This window comes from Astyanax mexicanus, chromosome 9 (assembly GCF_023375975.1).
Source record: "Astyanax mexicanus isolate ESR-SI-001 chromosome 9, AstMex3_surface, whole genome shotgun sequence".
Classification (NCBI taxonomy): Eukaryota; Metazoa; Chordata; class Actinopteri; order Characiformes; family Acestrorhamphidae; genus Astyanax; species Astyanax mexicanus.
Window position 1 is genome coordinate 2,212,139 of NC_064416.1, and position 15,885 is coordinate 2,228,023.

At 38.5% G+C, this 15,885-nt stretch overlaps 1 protein-coding gene across 3 annotated transcripts in view; it reads left to right on the plus strand.

The window, feature by feature from the left end:
• ppp1r13l (protein phosphatase 1, regulatory subunit 13 like) overlaps positions 1–11,930 on the plus strand; it is a 54,609-nt gene extending 42,679 nt beyond the window's left edge. For all 3 annotated transcript variants that reach the window (XM_049483441.1, XM_022664925.2, XM_049483440.1), the window contains 4 exons: positions 1,258–1,391; positions 2,254–2,420; positions 5,055–5,248; positions 8,538–11,930. In XM_049483441.1, coding sequence (XP_049339398.1) covers positions 1,258–1,391; positions 2,254–2,420; positions 5,055–5,248; positions 8,538–8,573 — 531 coding nt within the window. In that variant the 3' untranslated portion in view covers positions 8,574–11,930. The remainder of the gene's footprint in view (positions 1–1,257; positions 1,392–2,253; positions 2,421–5,054; positions 5,249–8,537) is intronic.
• The last annotated feature ends 3,955 nt before the right edge of the window (positions 11,931–15,885 follow it).

The window sequence follows — 15,885 nt, forward strand, 5'->3', positions numbered from 1 at the left end:
CGATAACACTCACCATGATAGCGCTCACCACAATAACCCTCACCATGCTAAACCTTACCTTGCTAACATTCACAACACTATCCCTCACTACGCTAACTCTCATCATGATAACCCTCACCACGCCAACCCTTGCCAAGCTAACGCTCATCAACAATAATGCTTACCATGCTAACCTCACCACGATAACCCTCACCACGCTATAGCTTACCAGGCTAACACTCACCATGGTAATGTCGCCCATGCTAATCGTCACCAAGCTAACACTCACCATGATTACCACTACTACTAATGCGAACCACACTAATGGTCACCACGCTAATGCGAACCACACTAATGCTCACCATGCTAAACATCACCATGCTAATGCTCACCACGATAACATTCACCACGCAAACCCTCACCACAGTAACCCTCACCACAATAACCTTCACCATGCTAACACTCACCATGCTAAACCTATTCAAGCTAACGCTCATCGACAATAATGCTCACTATGCTAACCCTCACCATGATAACGCTCTCCACGATAACCCCCATCACGATCATGCTTACCACGATAACCCTCACCACAATAAACCTCACCACGCTATCGCTTACCAGGCTGACACTCACCATGCTAATGTCCCCATGCTAATAGTCACCAAGCTAACACTCACCATGATTACCACGTTAATGCTAACTATGCTAATGTCCCCATGCTAATAGTCACTTAGCTAACTCTGACCATGATTACCACATTAATGCTCACCATGCTAATGCTCACCTCGATAACATTCACCACAAAACCAATCACCATGCTAACACTCACCATGCTAAACCTATCTAACCTAATGCTCATCAACAATAATGCTCACCATGCCAACCCTCACCACAATAACCCTCACCACAATAACCCTCACCACGCTATCGCTTACCAGGCTAACACTCACCATGATTACCACGCTAAAGCTCACCATGCTAATGCTCATCACAATAATGCTCACCATGGTAACGCTCACCACATAATGTTCACCTTGATAACACACAATCACAGTAATTCTTGCCACCATAAACCTCACCATGAAAACCTGTACCATGCTAACATTCACAACGCTAACTCTCTACCACTTTAACACTCACACGATAATCATCACCGTGCTAATGCTTATCCCGCTAACGCTCACCATGCTAACACAGGATATTGTGATTTAAATATATTTCAGTAAAAACAGTTCACAGCAATGTGTGATATTAAAATGTTGTGTGTCTTATCAACAGATGAGTGATCCAAGTCAGCCGAACGATGAGGGCATCACTGCCCTCCATAATGCCATCTGCGGGGGGCACTACGCTGTGGTGGAGTTCCTCGTGCGGATCGGTGCAAACGTCAGCGCTCCAGACAGTCACGGCTGGTGAGTTGGATATCTGCATGGTCTGGATGTACAGTAATAGGAATATAATGGTTCACAAAATTCATGGTTTGGATTAAATCATGTTTGGACCTCATGGTTTGGTACAGCATTTAAAAAAGAAGAAAAAAATAGTTTTGTAAGTTTTATGGATATAAAACTTTGTCAACAAGGAATTAATTGTCAACGTCAACTAAACCCTGTGGGAGGGGGAATGGACATACTCGACTCGCTCTCCGTGTCTCCAAACACGTAAACACTTCAGATAAGAGACAAGACAACACCCATCCTCACTGTACATCAGCTGATTATATATTTACACATATTCTCAGAATTTAAATCCCACATTTAGTGGCTTCTGTTGTGTTTTGCGAGTTGGGCAAGTTTACAATGAGCTGCAGCTAGGGTTGCCAGGTCTAGCAACAATCCTGCCCAAAGTCTTTTCACTTTATATACTATATTTACTTTTTTTATTCGCACACCAGATAGCTCTGACCAATCAGAGAAGACTCTGATGTGCTTGCGTGGTTTATTGATGCACATTTTGGTGCGTTTAGGTTTTTATGCCCGTGTGAAAACAAACCAAACAGAGAGAGAAACGCTTCAAATAAACAAACTCATCAACTGATCTGGACCATAGAAACTTTCACAACTAAACAGAAGCGCTTTTCTCATCCAAATAAACAGATTTCAGGAGAAGAATCTGTGCAGATTAACATCCAGCTCTCGATTGACTTTAAAAGGAGTTTTTTTTTTTAAGAATGACAGTTTTATTTATTTAGATTAGCATCAGCTAATATAAGTTTCTTTTAGTGTGTTTTAATATGCGCCTTATGTGTGTGTGTGTGTGTGTGTGTGTGTGTAGGACTCCACTGCACTGCGCTGCGTCCTGTAATGACCGCTCTCTGTGTGAGTTTCTGGTGCGTAACGGCGCGGCGGTGATGGCGGTGACGGAGAGCGACGGAGCCACGGCGGCTCAGAAGTGCGACCCGTACGCTGTCGGATACGAAGACTGTGAAAACTTCCTCAGAGGTGAGAGAGGGGTTAATACACACACACACACACACACATACAAACAAACAAAGATACAGCTAACATTGGTTCATGTTCAGTGACGAGTCCTGCTTTATTATTGGTGAAAACACAGAAACAAGGAAGTTGTGGGCAGCGTGCGAAGTCCTGCTGGAAAATGAAATCCGCATCTCTGTAAAAGTTGTTTTCAGCAGAGGGAAGCTGTAAGATATGAAGTGCTGTAGGATTTTCTGGGAAAACAAAACTGCACTAGAATATTATAATATTTAAGATGTAAAGCAAAACAAACGCAGCCATGATTAATTAAGAGTAATAAGTTAATGCCTTTTGTGCATTTTGAGCTGCGCAAAACAACGCTGAATTAACATTTAATGTTCAGTGGTTGTGCTAACGTTGAAATTTTAACACTGAATCAACATAACGTCCTCAACCTCAACTTTTGAATCAGCATTTTATATTTCATCACTATATAATTTCTAAAAACGGTTGGATGGAGGAATGAAACAGTGTTTTACTTCTATTTGCAGTAACTGATTTTTAATTTAGCATCATGTTCATGTTCTAATAGTTTTACGGTTTTAGTGTTTTTGAGATCAGATGTTCAGTAATCAGATTGGTAGTGGTGGATATAAACGTTCGTTATACTCAGCTTTACTACAGTGATGTACGTTTATTTTTAACACTTTGTTATCCATAGGATTTTCTAGTGTTAGTGAGCTGTGGTTTATTAAATGTTGAACGTATGACGTTGAAACAACGTTGCCATATCAACACTGATTCACTTTTCATAATCAACATTGATTCAACCATAACATATACGTTGATCAACGTTTATTCAACATTGAAATGCCAGCTGGGAATGCGCAATTGCCCAGTGCACTATAGATCACTAAAATACGACCCCTAGATCTGCAGCTTTTATCTAAGAGGAAACGTTACCAATTTAAAGCATACCAAATGCTAAAGTAAACAGGTAAGATTTAAAGGCCCTGTCCCACTGCGATTGCGTCTAAATATCCACTAAAGTACGTCCAAATTTATCAGAAAACACTGCGTCCACTGAGTGAACGCGCTGCGTCCAAAATATAGACGCACTGCGTCCAAATGGATGCAGTGCGTCCAAATTACGTCCATATTCCGTCTAAGTTGGACGCCGACTTCCACTTTTTGGACGTCGACTTCCAACTATATATGGTTGTTTTTTCGAGTGAATCATCATTTCTTCTTGAGCTACAAGAGAGAGGACATCTATTCTCTTCTACACAACCATGGACCACAGGTTCCTTGCAGTGATGGTGCAGCAGCAGAACATACTCCTCCATGTGCTGGACCAGACCGGGAGGAGGAGGAGGCGGCAAAAAATATTTTTATGGACGTCGACGTCCAACTGTACGTGCCGTCCAAATATCCACTAAAATACATCCGTACTGCGTCTAAATATCCACTAAATTACGTCCATATTAGTTGCCGTCTATTCCGAAAATTTTGGGAGGTACCAAAACCACTTTTGCGTCTAAAGTGGACGGCAACGTCTAAACTACGTCCAATTGGACGGTGCCGTCCAAATATCCACTAAACTACGTCCAGATTGCGTCTAAATATCCACTAAATATCCACTAAACTGCGTCCACTGAAATTTGGACGTACTTTAGTGGATATTTAGACGCAATCGCAGTGGGACAGGGCCTTTAGTCTAGACTTAAAAATGATCAGCATGGCTATTCCAGACTTGGGGTGCTTTATAAGAAGTTCTCTGAATTCTGTAAAAGGAAACAAGCACCCTGTGATCTCAGTAATTGCGGACGCTCTATCAACACTCCCATACGCCTACCGCACAATCTGCAGGAACTGTGTACAGAGATAGATAGATAGATAGATAGATAGATAGATAGATAGATAGATAGATAGATAGATAGATAGATAGATAGATAGATAGATAGATAGATATACAGATATACAGATATACAGATAGATAGATAGATAGATAGATAGATAGATAGATAGATAGATAGACAGACAGACAGATAGATAGATAGAACAAAAAGACAGAGAGACAGACAGATAGATAGATAGATAGAACAGACAGACAGACAGACAGACAGAGAGACAGATAGCTAGATAGAACAGACAGACAGACAGACAGAGAGACAGATAGATAGATAGAACAAAAAGACAGACAGACAGATAGATAGACAGACAGACAGACAGACAGACAGACAGACAGACAGACAGACAGACAGATAGACAGACAGACAGACAGACAGACAGACAGACAGACAGACAGACAGACAGACAGACAGAAAGATAGATAGACAGATAGATAGACAGGGCAGATATGACAAATACTAAACATAAACCTGTGCATGTATTGCATTTAATTTAAGTGCATAGTGTATTGTCTAGGAGTGCAAAAAGTTAAAGTTATTATGGGATGGATTATCACAGGAACCTCTGATTATCAACATCAGGAACCTCTACAACTCTCTACATGCTGAGAGACGTCTGGCTGAAGTTGCAGCATTACACAACCATTTCTTTGACAATGACTGTATAATACGTAATAATGTGTTTTTATATATATATATATATATATATGTGTGTGTGTGTGTGTGTGTGTGTGTGTGTGTGTGTAAGGTGTGGAGGAGGCGATGGGGGTGGAGAACAGTGGGGTGTTGTACGCTCTGTGGACGTATCCAGCGCAGGCTCCTGATGAGCTGAGCTTTAAAGAAGGGGACATGGTGACCATCCTGCAGAAGCCCGAGGGCGTGGACTGGTGGTGGGCGTCGCTCTGCGGCCGAGAGGGCTTCGTCCCAAATAACTACTTCGGGGTAAAAGACTTTTCTCCTATTATCTCTATCTATCATGGCATGTTCGCAATAACAATTTTAGGGCTGCAGCTAGCGTTTATTTTTGTAATCCAGTACTCTTCTGAAAAATCGACTCGATTAATCGAGTAATCAATCGAGAAGACAAGACATTTCACTTGAAGGACCAATTGGTTTCCTTGTTTAGATAAGTTATATTTTTTAATTTACAACATACATTTCCAAATTGCAAACTTTTAATTAGAAATAAATAAAACATATTTATATTTTATCCAATAACCAAGAGACACACACTTCTCTATATCAACCACACGCACACTTATCTTTATTATAAAGCGCATTGTGTCACAATAAGAGTCGCAAACAAAATCCAAGCTCTGAGTTTTTAAATTAAATAAACAATTACTCGAGGCACAGAAAATTACTCGATCAATTTAAATTTTAATCGAGTAACTCAATTTACTCGAGTAATCGGTTCACCCCTAAACGATATTCTTGGCGATATGAGAAAAAAAACTCTGCATAAATGAGGATTAAATGTTATTATTGCATACGATATGATATTGCACACCCATAACTGAGAGATTAAAAAATACAAGAATTTAATCATATTTGTGAAAGAATTCAATGATCCAGAATATAATAATACTAATAATAATAATGCACTCCAAATATCTCCATATATCCAGGATTAAAGTAAAATAAATGATACTGGACAGATATAATCTGTCTCTAGTAGATATATAATGGGAAATGAGAACAGTGTGAATTTTTCTTTTGATAAAAACAGTAAAAAAGTAGTAGTCTGATGTGATAATTAGGGGTGGGTGGTATGGCACCATATTTTAGGGTATAATATTGTTCACCATATTCAAAAATGTTCAATTTTATTCAATATTATTGCATATGATTCGATATGGCAAAGTTAGTTTCCTCTGCTGAGAAGAGTTTGTTGGACACGTCCAGGTAGCTGCGTCATTAAAATAGCAATCCACCAACGTCAGAGCTCACCTGACTGTTAAAGGGAATGATGAGCAAGAGACACTCTGATTGGTTTATTTCACGCCACGCCCCAAAATTAACCACAGCAGCTTTAAGATACACTGACGCCCTAAATCAAACTGTACGGCGCATAGTGGATGATTCGCTTAAAGAATAGAGTTAAGATGATTTAACACAGGATTTGACAATCATTTAATCTTTATTTCCATTGAGGGTAACCCTCATTTTCAATGCAGCCGAGCATCAACAAAATGAAAGGGACTGAAAAATAAGTTTAAATATTAAAAACAAATATACAGTATACAATATAAGATTTAATTAAGAAGAAAATAAAACAATTCAGAATAAAAGGATATGCAGCAGGCTAAAATGTAAAGCAATAAAACAAAGAGATAAATAATTAGAATAATAAAATATAAACACAATTAAAGAAATAGAGGACTAAAATAACAAAAATGTAAATGATGGAACTAAAATAAAGTTAAAAAAGTATAAAAAATAAAAATACGAAAACAATGAAATAAAAAGGTAAAAGGCAAAACGTAAACCAATACATTTTTTTTTTAAAAAGGTCGAAGGTAAAACATAAAATTAGATCAATAAGAAGACAAAATAAAATGAATAAAAATGTAGAAGAAACAAAGGAGCTTAAACAGTTACAGGCTGTCTGAAGGTGGTTTTTGAGACTAAAAGATATTAAAAATGGTTTAGTGACACAGTGTTCTGAGTTTTAGAGTTTTAGAGTTTCCTGTAGTGAATTCCAGCTCACTGCTGCTCTGTAGCTAAAAGCAGATTTAGCCGGTATAAAACTGCATCATTCATCAGTGTTATATATAACAGAATAATCTGTATTTAGAAGCTGCAAGCTGTAACTTGTGTACAGCTGAGTTACTGCTCTCCCTGCAGTTAAACACAGACCCCACTGATCAGGTTTAACAGCATTTTGTTTAAACACACATTCTGAACTCCTGAGCTCGTTTTACACTGTTAAAAGTGTCCCTGAGAAACTTTTAGCGGCCCTGTTTTAGTGACCTATAGAGCACAGGTTAACTGCAGATTGTGCAGCTGGGTTTAGGTAGGGTGTGTCAGGGTGTCTTTGCTATCGTAACGACGAGAAAAGTACACCTTTGCAAAGCAAAAGGCATGTACTAATTCTAGTAATTGATCATGGGTGTGTTTTGTTTTGGGGTGTAATGTGAAATAAACCAATCAGTGTGCCACCCTTTAAGAGCCGGGTGAGCTCTGACTTTGGCGCGTTCGTGTGCTAACAGCGTGGTGCTTTTGCGCATCTCAGCAGAGTGCAGAAGTAAACTGATTTACGGGAACAGCAATGTTATTTTATTCTTTATTCTGTTTATTGTTGAGTTAAAAGTTGGGTTTGTGCACTGCAGTGCATCTCTGTGTGTGTGTGTGTGTGTGTGTAATAATATAACAGTATTTCAAGGAAAATCACCAATAATTTATTTATTTTTAATAATTTAAAGAACATAATACTACAACAACCGTCCAGAACCATATTAACATACATATAACAGTTTCATACATTTATTAAAAACACATGTAGAGTGCCATTCAAAAGTTTGGACATTTAATTATTGTAAAATGTTCTGCATTGCAGATTAATTAATAGTACAGTCAACCAAACTATAAAGAAAAGCTATTTTTCTTAGTAATATTTCTTAAAATACCAGTAAGCACAATCTCTGAAGATTTAAATCAAGTCATATATCAATATATTTAGATATATTTGCGATATATTTTGATCTTAAAATAATAAACTGAAAATAAGGTTAATTTAAGTAAGATTAGTTAAGACACTTACAGGCTTAGTGCAACATTTTACATTTTTACATTTAGTAAAAATATGATTTATTGCATTGAAACTAGATAAATTCACTCGCTAAGATTTCATTTTTTACAGTGTATTATCACCATATATTCCAGATGTGTCTATGCCTGTCTGTCTGTCTATCTGTCTACCTACCTACCTATATATCTACCTGTCTGTCTGCCTGTCTATCTACATACCTACCTACCTATGTACCTACCTATCGTCTGTCTATCTATCTGATAAAAATAAATGGTGCTAAAAAATATGGTTTATGTTTTATCATGTTTTTATCATGTAAAACTTCTTTTTGCAGTATTATTGTGCATTATAAAATATTGCACATCCCTATAATAAACTCCTATAATAACTGTGTAGCACATTTTGCTCAAAAATACTTTTTTAAAAGAGTTTATTCCTCAAAAATCTAATTTTGTTCCTCATTCTTTCTGTTTTCTGCAGCTTTTTCCGAAGGTGCGGCCCAGAACACTGTGCTGAGAGACAGCGCCCTCTACTGGCCAAACTCCTACTGCACCACAAGAGCTCTCAGCCTTTAAGGACAAAAGTCACGGGACAGCGTGGGTGCGGATAACGCAGGGGCGTGATGGACTGTGGAATCTGATGTGACACTGAGGACCTTTTCCCTGTTAATCTGTACATTAGTGCAGTAATGTTTTATTAACAACCTCCATTTAAAACACAATCAGTGTCTGACTGATAGTCTGGAGAGGTTTCATTAAACTACTTTTTATTTTTAATTTACAGCAGCTTGCAAAAGTATTCATTATTATTAATTAATACCAATTTTCATTCCACTTTACAATTCTGTGCTACTTTGTGTTGGTCTGTCATATACCCTAAATATATTTAGGAAACAACTTACAGTATATTTACTGTAAAAACTCACCCAAAACGCATGATGCTCATCTAGAATCCAGACAGAACGCACATCTGTATATTTTTTAAACTGTATATATTTTAAAGCATCATCTTCAGCACCTTCATCATCAAGACTACTCTGGATAGAATAAAAATGTTCAACAAAAATGTAGATTATTCTGAAGTCATCCAAACTATGAAGAAAAACATATGGAATTATTTAGTAAACTTAAATAAATGTTAAATAAAAATGTTAGATTCTTCAAAGTAGCTCCTCTTGCATAGATAATCAGTTTTACAAATTTCTGCTGGATTTTCTCAGTCAGTTTTATGAGGTAGAGTCACTTGGAATTCAGGCTTTCAGTTAACAGCTGTGCTGAACTCATCAAGAACTACTACTCAACTATGTAAAGAAAAAAATGAAGGTCAGTCAATCCAAAAAAATAAGAATTTCAAGAACTTTGAAAGTATCCTCAAGTTTATTTACCGCAAAGACCATCAAAAACATTATAATGGTGAAACTGGCGCTCATCAGTAAGGACTAAGTAAAGAAAAAAATACTAAGAAAGTATGAAGGTCAGTTAATCCGAAAATTAGAATTTCAAGAACTTGGAAAGTATCCTCAAGTTTATTTACCGCAAAGACCATCAAAAACATTATAATGATGAAACTGGCACTCATCAGTAAAGACTAAGTAAAGAACAAATGACTTAAAAAAAAATATGAAGGTCAGTCAATCCAAAAAAAGAAGAATTTCAAGAACTCTGAAAATATCCTCAAGTTTATTTACCGCAAAGACCATCAAAAACATTATAATGATGGAACTGGCACTCATCAGGACGGCCTAGGCTTGAGTTACCAGCCTCAGAAACTTAAAAAGTTAACAGCTCCTCAGATAAGAGCACCTAAATGCTTCTTTAGAGAGTATTTTGGTTTGTTTAACACTGTTTTTAAGTTACTACATTATTCCTTATGTGTTCCTTCATAATCTGATAAGTCACTTTACTATTCATTTACTATATAGGCAAAAAATATATATATTCAAATATATATTTACCTGATTCAACCAGTGCCTTTATTTCTGTGCCTTGTCTTCTTCCTCTGCTGTCGACAGTTTTAAGAAAGAATTCATCCTGTTTCTCAGTATTGTTAGTATTTTTATTTTTTATTTTGGACGTGTTAATTCTGATTGTATGTAATTAATGTTTAGTAAATGCTACAGATATGGTTATGAGAGGAATGTGGTGATGTATGAGTTTAAGGTGTGTTATTATCTGGGTGTTTTATTGTTTATAACATGTTAAAAACGTTTATAAATCATGTACAGTATTCCTTCTTAGTTTACAGTGCTTGATCACATTATAACAGTTCACACTGGTCAAGCATAACATTATGACCACCCATTATATAGGCAATGTCCTGTAGGCAGCATCCTGTAGGCAGTGCCTTGTATGCAGCATCCTGTGGATTGTGTCCTTTAGGCAGGGTCATGTGTGCTATGTCCTGTAGGCAGATTCCTGTGGGTTGTGTCCTGTGGGCAGCGTCCTGTAGGCAAGCGTCCTATGGGTCACGTCCTGTATGCAGTTTCCTGTGGTCGGTGTCCTGTAAGCAAGTGTCCTTCGCATGGTGTCCTGCTACCAGTGCCTTTTAGGTGGGGTCCTGTGGCCAGCGGCCTTTGAGTGGTGTTCTGTGGCTAGTGCCCTTTAAGCAGGGTCATGTGGGCTGTGTCCTGTAGGCAGGGTCCTGTGTGTAGCATCTTGTGTGCAGTGTCATGTGGCCAGTGTCCTGTAAGCAAGCATCCTTTGCATGGTGTCCTGTTGTCAGTGACCTGTAGGCGTTGTCCTGATGGTGGCATCCTGTGGGCTGCATCCTGTAGGCAATATCCTGTGGGTGGTGTCCTGTGGGCAGCATCCTGTATGCATGTCTGTAGGCCGTGTCCTGATGGTATCTTCCTGTGGGCAGCAACATGTGGGTCATGTCCTGTATGCACTGTCCTGTGGCCAGCGTCCTGTAAGCAAGCGTCCTTTGCGTGGTGTCCTGTTGCCAGTGCCCTTTAGGCAGGGTCCTGTCGGCAGTGGCCTGTAGGCAGTGTCCTGTGGGTGGCATCCTGTGGGCTGCATCCTGTAGGCAATGTTCTGTGGGTGGCGTCCTGTATGCAACGTCTGTAGGCGGTGTCCTAATGGTATATTCCTGTGGGCAGCATCCTGTAGGCAATGTCCTGTGGCCAGTCTTGTATGCAGCATCCTGTGGGTTGTGTCCTTGTATCCAACATCCTTTAGGCAGTGTCCTGTGGGTGGCATCCTCTGGGCAGCATCCTGTATGCAATGTCCTTTAGGCGATGTCCTGATGGTGGCATCCTTTTTGCAACATCATGTAGGCAGTTCCCTGTAAGCAGCATCATGTGTGCAGTGTCTGTGGGTGCCGTCCTGTGGGCAGCATCCTGAATGCAAGCATCGTTTGGGTGTTGTCCTGTGGCCAGTGCCCCTTAGGCAGTGTCCTGTGGCCTGTGTCCTGTAAGCAAGCGTCCTTTGTGTGGTATCACCTTGCCAGTGCCTTTTAGGCAGGGTCCTGTGGGTGGCATCCTGTGTGCAGAGTCCTGTGTGCAACATCCTGTAGGCAGCGTCCTGTATGCAGTGTCCTGTAGGCAAATGTCATAATGTGGTCATAATGTTATGGTTGATCAGTGTATAGCATTTATTCATGTTAACATATTAATCTGTCTAGACTCTGAGAGAATGATCATTTTTAAGCCTGGAAATTAGGTGTAATTCCTTATGTAATTGAGTATGTAATTGAGTATGTAATTGAGTATGTAATGCGTACTGTATGATAATTGTGTGGTTAGAGTGGTGTGTGGATCTTCTGGTATGTGTGAGAGGTGTGGTTATATATATGTGTGTGTGTGTGTGTGTGTGTGTGTGGTTAGCCGGACTACACTGTTACAAAATAACAATAAATAAATTGTATTTTCTGTGATGTTACTCTATTATTATGATACCACAATTAGTTCCAACCCTGCAATGTGATTGGCTGAGAGGTGTTGTATCAGTGCCGTTATCAGCCGGTAATGCACTGTAACTGAAGCTCTCCATGTATTACTGTATTACTCTTCCACATGCAGGTAACCTAGCAACGATGCAGCAGCGCTTACAAACCAAACAGTGCAGCTACAAACAGAGCAACAATGGAACCATTTTAACTGGTGGAGATTTTAAAACCAAAACCAATCAGCTGTGAAGCTGAGAGAAGATAGAAAATCAATCAGAACCATTAGAGCACAAATATTGTTATGAATAATAGCTAAAACAACTGTTCAGAATATCCTGAAGAAGAAAGTCGTCACTGGTGTACTAAGTAACAGATGATGAAAAGGTAGACCAAGAAAAACATGTGGACTGATTATATTTACTTTAATTTACAAGTTTATCTGTTCCTGTACTTTTACTCATAATAAAAATGGGTGGGTTCAGACAGAAGGTGCTGAATCTTCTGAACTGTGAATCAGATCCAGATTTAAATACCTGCCGAATTAAAAGCTGAAATGTTGATCTTTTGTCGCCAAATTTGTTGTTTAATGTCAAACCCAAATGTTTTTAATCTACAGCAGAAAGAAGACTGCAAGAACCTAAATCTTAGCAAGTGAAATGATCTAATTTTAAGGCGATAAATCAATTTTTTTCTTTCATAAGAATTTTTATCTTAGAATCTTCAGTGTAAGATTGTTTAACTTGTTTTAGGAACAATAATCTAATTCCATCGTACTTAGAATTTTTTTCAGATTAATCAAAATGAGCACAAAAAGTCTCCAGTCAAGTTATTCTGATGCTTGTGTCCAAATTAAAGCCAGAAAATATTAGAATATAGATTTTTGCTTGATTTAAGTCTTAGTTTACTCATATTGAGACATAGGGATGACAGCCTATTTTAAGAAATCCTACCAAGAAAGATTAGTCAAAATAAGTACAGAAAGTTACAAATTTTCGTGATTTAATTCTTAATTCACTAATTTTGAGACTTTGTTATTACATCTTATTATAAGAATTCCTACTAAGAACGATTTTTTTGTGCTTAATTTAAGTATTTATGTCTTAATTTACATATATTTTGTCCAGTTTTTGCCAATGGATTTTTTTGCCGTGAACACTGTTTAAAACATTTTAAAAAGGTGAATATTCCTTATTTTTATATAAAAAAAACCTTTACAGTTGTTTATAGTTTGTATAATGCAACCAGATGAGTTTATATGACTGAATATTTTAAACTTAACATTTGATTTTTACCAGTTTTATACAGTTTTAACAGTTTAAACAGATAGCTTTGTATTTAAGCCTTGATTCATTTCTTATTTACGATAGTTTTATTTATTTTAGGAGTCATGATTTTATTCAGTCTTACTTTGAATTTCTACCTTATTTTAAGTCATTTTACTCAAAATAAGCACAAAAAAAGCACAAAAAGTCACCAGTCAAGTTATTCTGGTTCTTGTGTGCAAATTTCATTTCATTAATTGAATTCCTAGTTAGAAAGATTTTTTTTGTTGCTTAATTTAAGAATTTATGTCTTAATTGACATATTTTGTCTAGTTTTTGCTAAACACTTTTAAAATGTGAAGATTCCTTATTTTTATTAGAAACCCTTACGAATCTAATAATGCAACCAGATAAAAGAGGCAAAATCCCCCAGTTTTAAAACAGATAGCTTTGTTTTTAAGTCTTTTTTGCTGTTTTTTATAAGCTGTATATGGTGCAGTGTCCTCACAGTACCCGCAGGGGGCAGCACTGACTCAGCCTCAGCTCTGGCCCTGGTTTATTGTGAAGATAAAGTTTGTTTTTCTCGTTAACAAAGATAAATTAGCTTCATTTACGTGACCCTCGGAGTCGCAGCGAGCCCTTTAGATAATAAAAATCTAATATTCTAATTTTCCACGTTTTTGTCCTTGATGTACGACTTCCCCTCAGCTGTTTACCGGGGTGTGCAGGAACATATGATTTTATCCATATTTAATTAATCAGTTATCCCGCTTCATTATGTGCGCCCGTGTGTGTGTGTGTGTGTGTGTGTGTGTTATTAATCTTTTTTTAATGATGTTGCCGTGGACTGGTTTGATGTGAGCAGCTGCTGGAGAATAAAGCTCAGGCCTGTTTACCTCAATACACTCAGCTTCCTGCGTCTCTACAAATCACTTCCTGTGTACACACATGCTCCCCATTTACATATTCAGTACTATTACACACACACACAGAACACACACACACACACACACGGGAGAATTAAACCCGTAGACTGAAAGTAACAGCTTAACAGAACACACTAACGTTTTAATGTTCTAACAATGAATTTTAAAAGCCATCAGAGGCTAATTAGCGTCAATTAATTACCAACATGTTTTCATTACCCTGCTAAAAACATCACTCATAACCATTCATACCAGACTGAAGACCACACGCCTAGCCCCGCCTCCAGTTGTAGTGTGCACTGCACTCCACTATGATCGGGAGATCGTTGGTTCGAATCCCAGTCATGCAGCTTGCCATCTGGTGCCGGAGCCCCGAGAGAGCACAATAGGACTTGCTCTCTCTTGGTGGGTACAATAGGTGGCGCTCTTTCCCCTCATCACTCCTAGGGTCATGTCGATCAGCACAAGGCGATGGATGGATGGATGGATGGATGGATGGATGGATGGATGGGTAGATAGATCAATTCTGGAAATATGTATCAGTGTATCTGATCTGATCTGGATACTTACCATCAGTGTATCACTTGGGTACTTATCACTAGTGGTAATTATCGCCAGTGTTTTACCGTAGTACCAATCACCAGTCTGTCACCTGGGTACTAATCACCAGTGTATTTTCATAGCCATCAGAGGCTAATTAGCATCAATTAATTACCAATATGTTTTCATTACCCTGCTAAAAACATCACTCATAACCATTCATACCAGGCTAAAGACCACACACATAGCCCCGCCTCCAGTTGTAATGTACACTGCACTCCACTATAATCAGGTGATCGCTGTTCGAATCCCGGTCATGCAGCTTGCCATCAGCTACCGGAGCCCTGAGAGAGCACAACAGGACTTGCTCTCTCTGGGTGGGAACAGTAGATGGCACACTTTCCCCCTCATCTGTGAGCTGGGTACTTGGTACTAATCACCAGTGTATCACCTGGTTACCAATCACCTGTGTATCACTATGGTACCTATTACCAGTGTTTCACATGGGTAATAATCGCCAGTGTATGACCTGGATACTAATCACCATGGTACTAATCACAAGTGTATCTTGGATCACCTGAGTACTAATCGATGATCATCGTGGCATCATCAGTGTATGGCTTGGATACTATTCCCCTGGATACTACTCATCAGCATATAATCTGTATACTAGTCACCAGTGTATCATCTAGATACTAATCACCAGTGTATCACCTGAATACTACTCACCAGTGTATCACCTGGATATTAACCACCAGTGTATCGCTAGGAAATTAATCCTTATTTCGGTCACAGCAGGTACACAGCAAGATTAGTCAGTAGACTTCGTCTGAGGTAGGGATCTGTACCCATTGTCTCTGGCAAGTCAGCAGGTGAGGGAGGTAGAAGTACTTTTAAACAATGTGTTTTGTGCTTCTATCATAGTTAAGTTTGAACTAGCTTGTTCGTGTTTTGATGTTTAGCACAAGCTAACAATAAAGTCTTGTAAACACACAGCGTAAGCATTGGGCGTGTCCAGCAACAGCTTATTTGCATAAAAGTGACAGAGCCCTTAAATGGCAGTAAGAATAGAGCTGGTCAAATCTCTTTATGAACATGTTTTATACAGCCCATAGACCTAGTCTAACTTATTCATAAAAATGATTTGCCAATACAATAAGTCACTTTTAGTGTACTGAATGTTTCCTGGGCTGTAGATGAGGCTGTGTTGTTTGG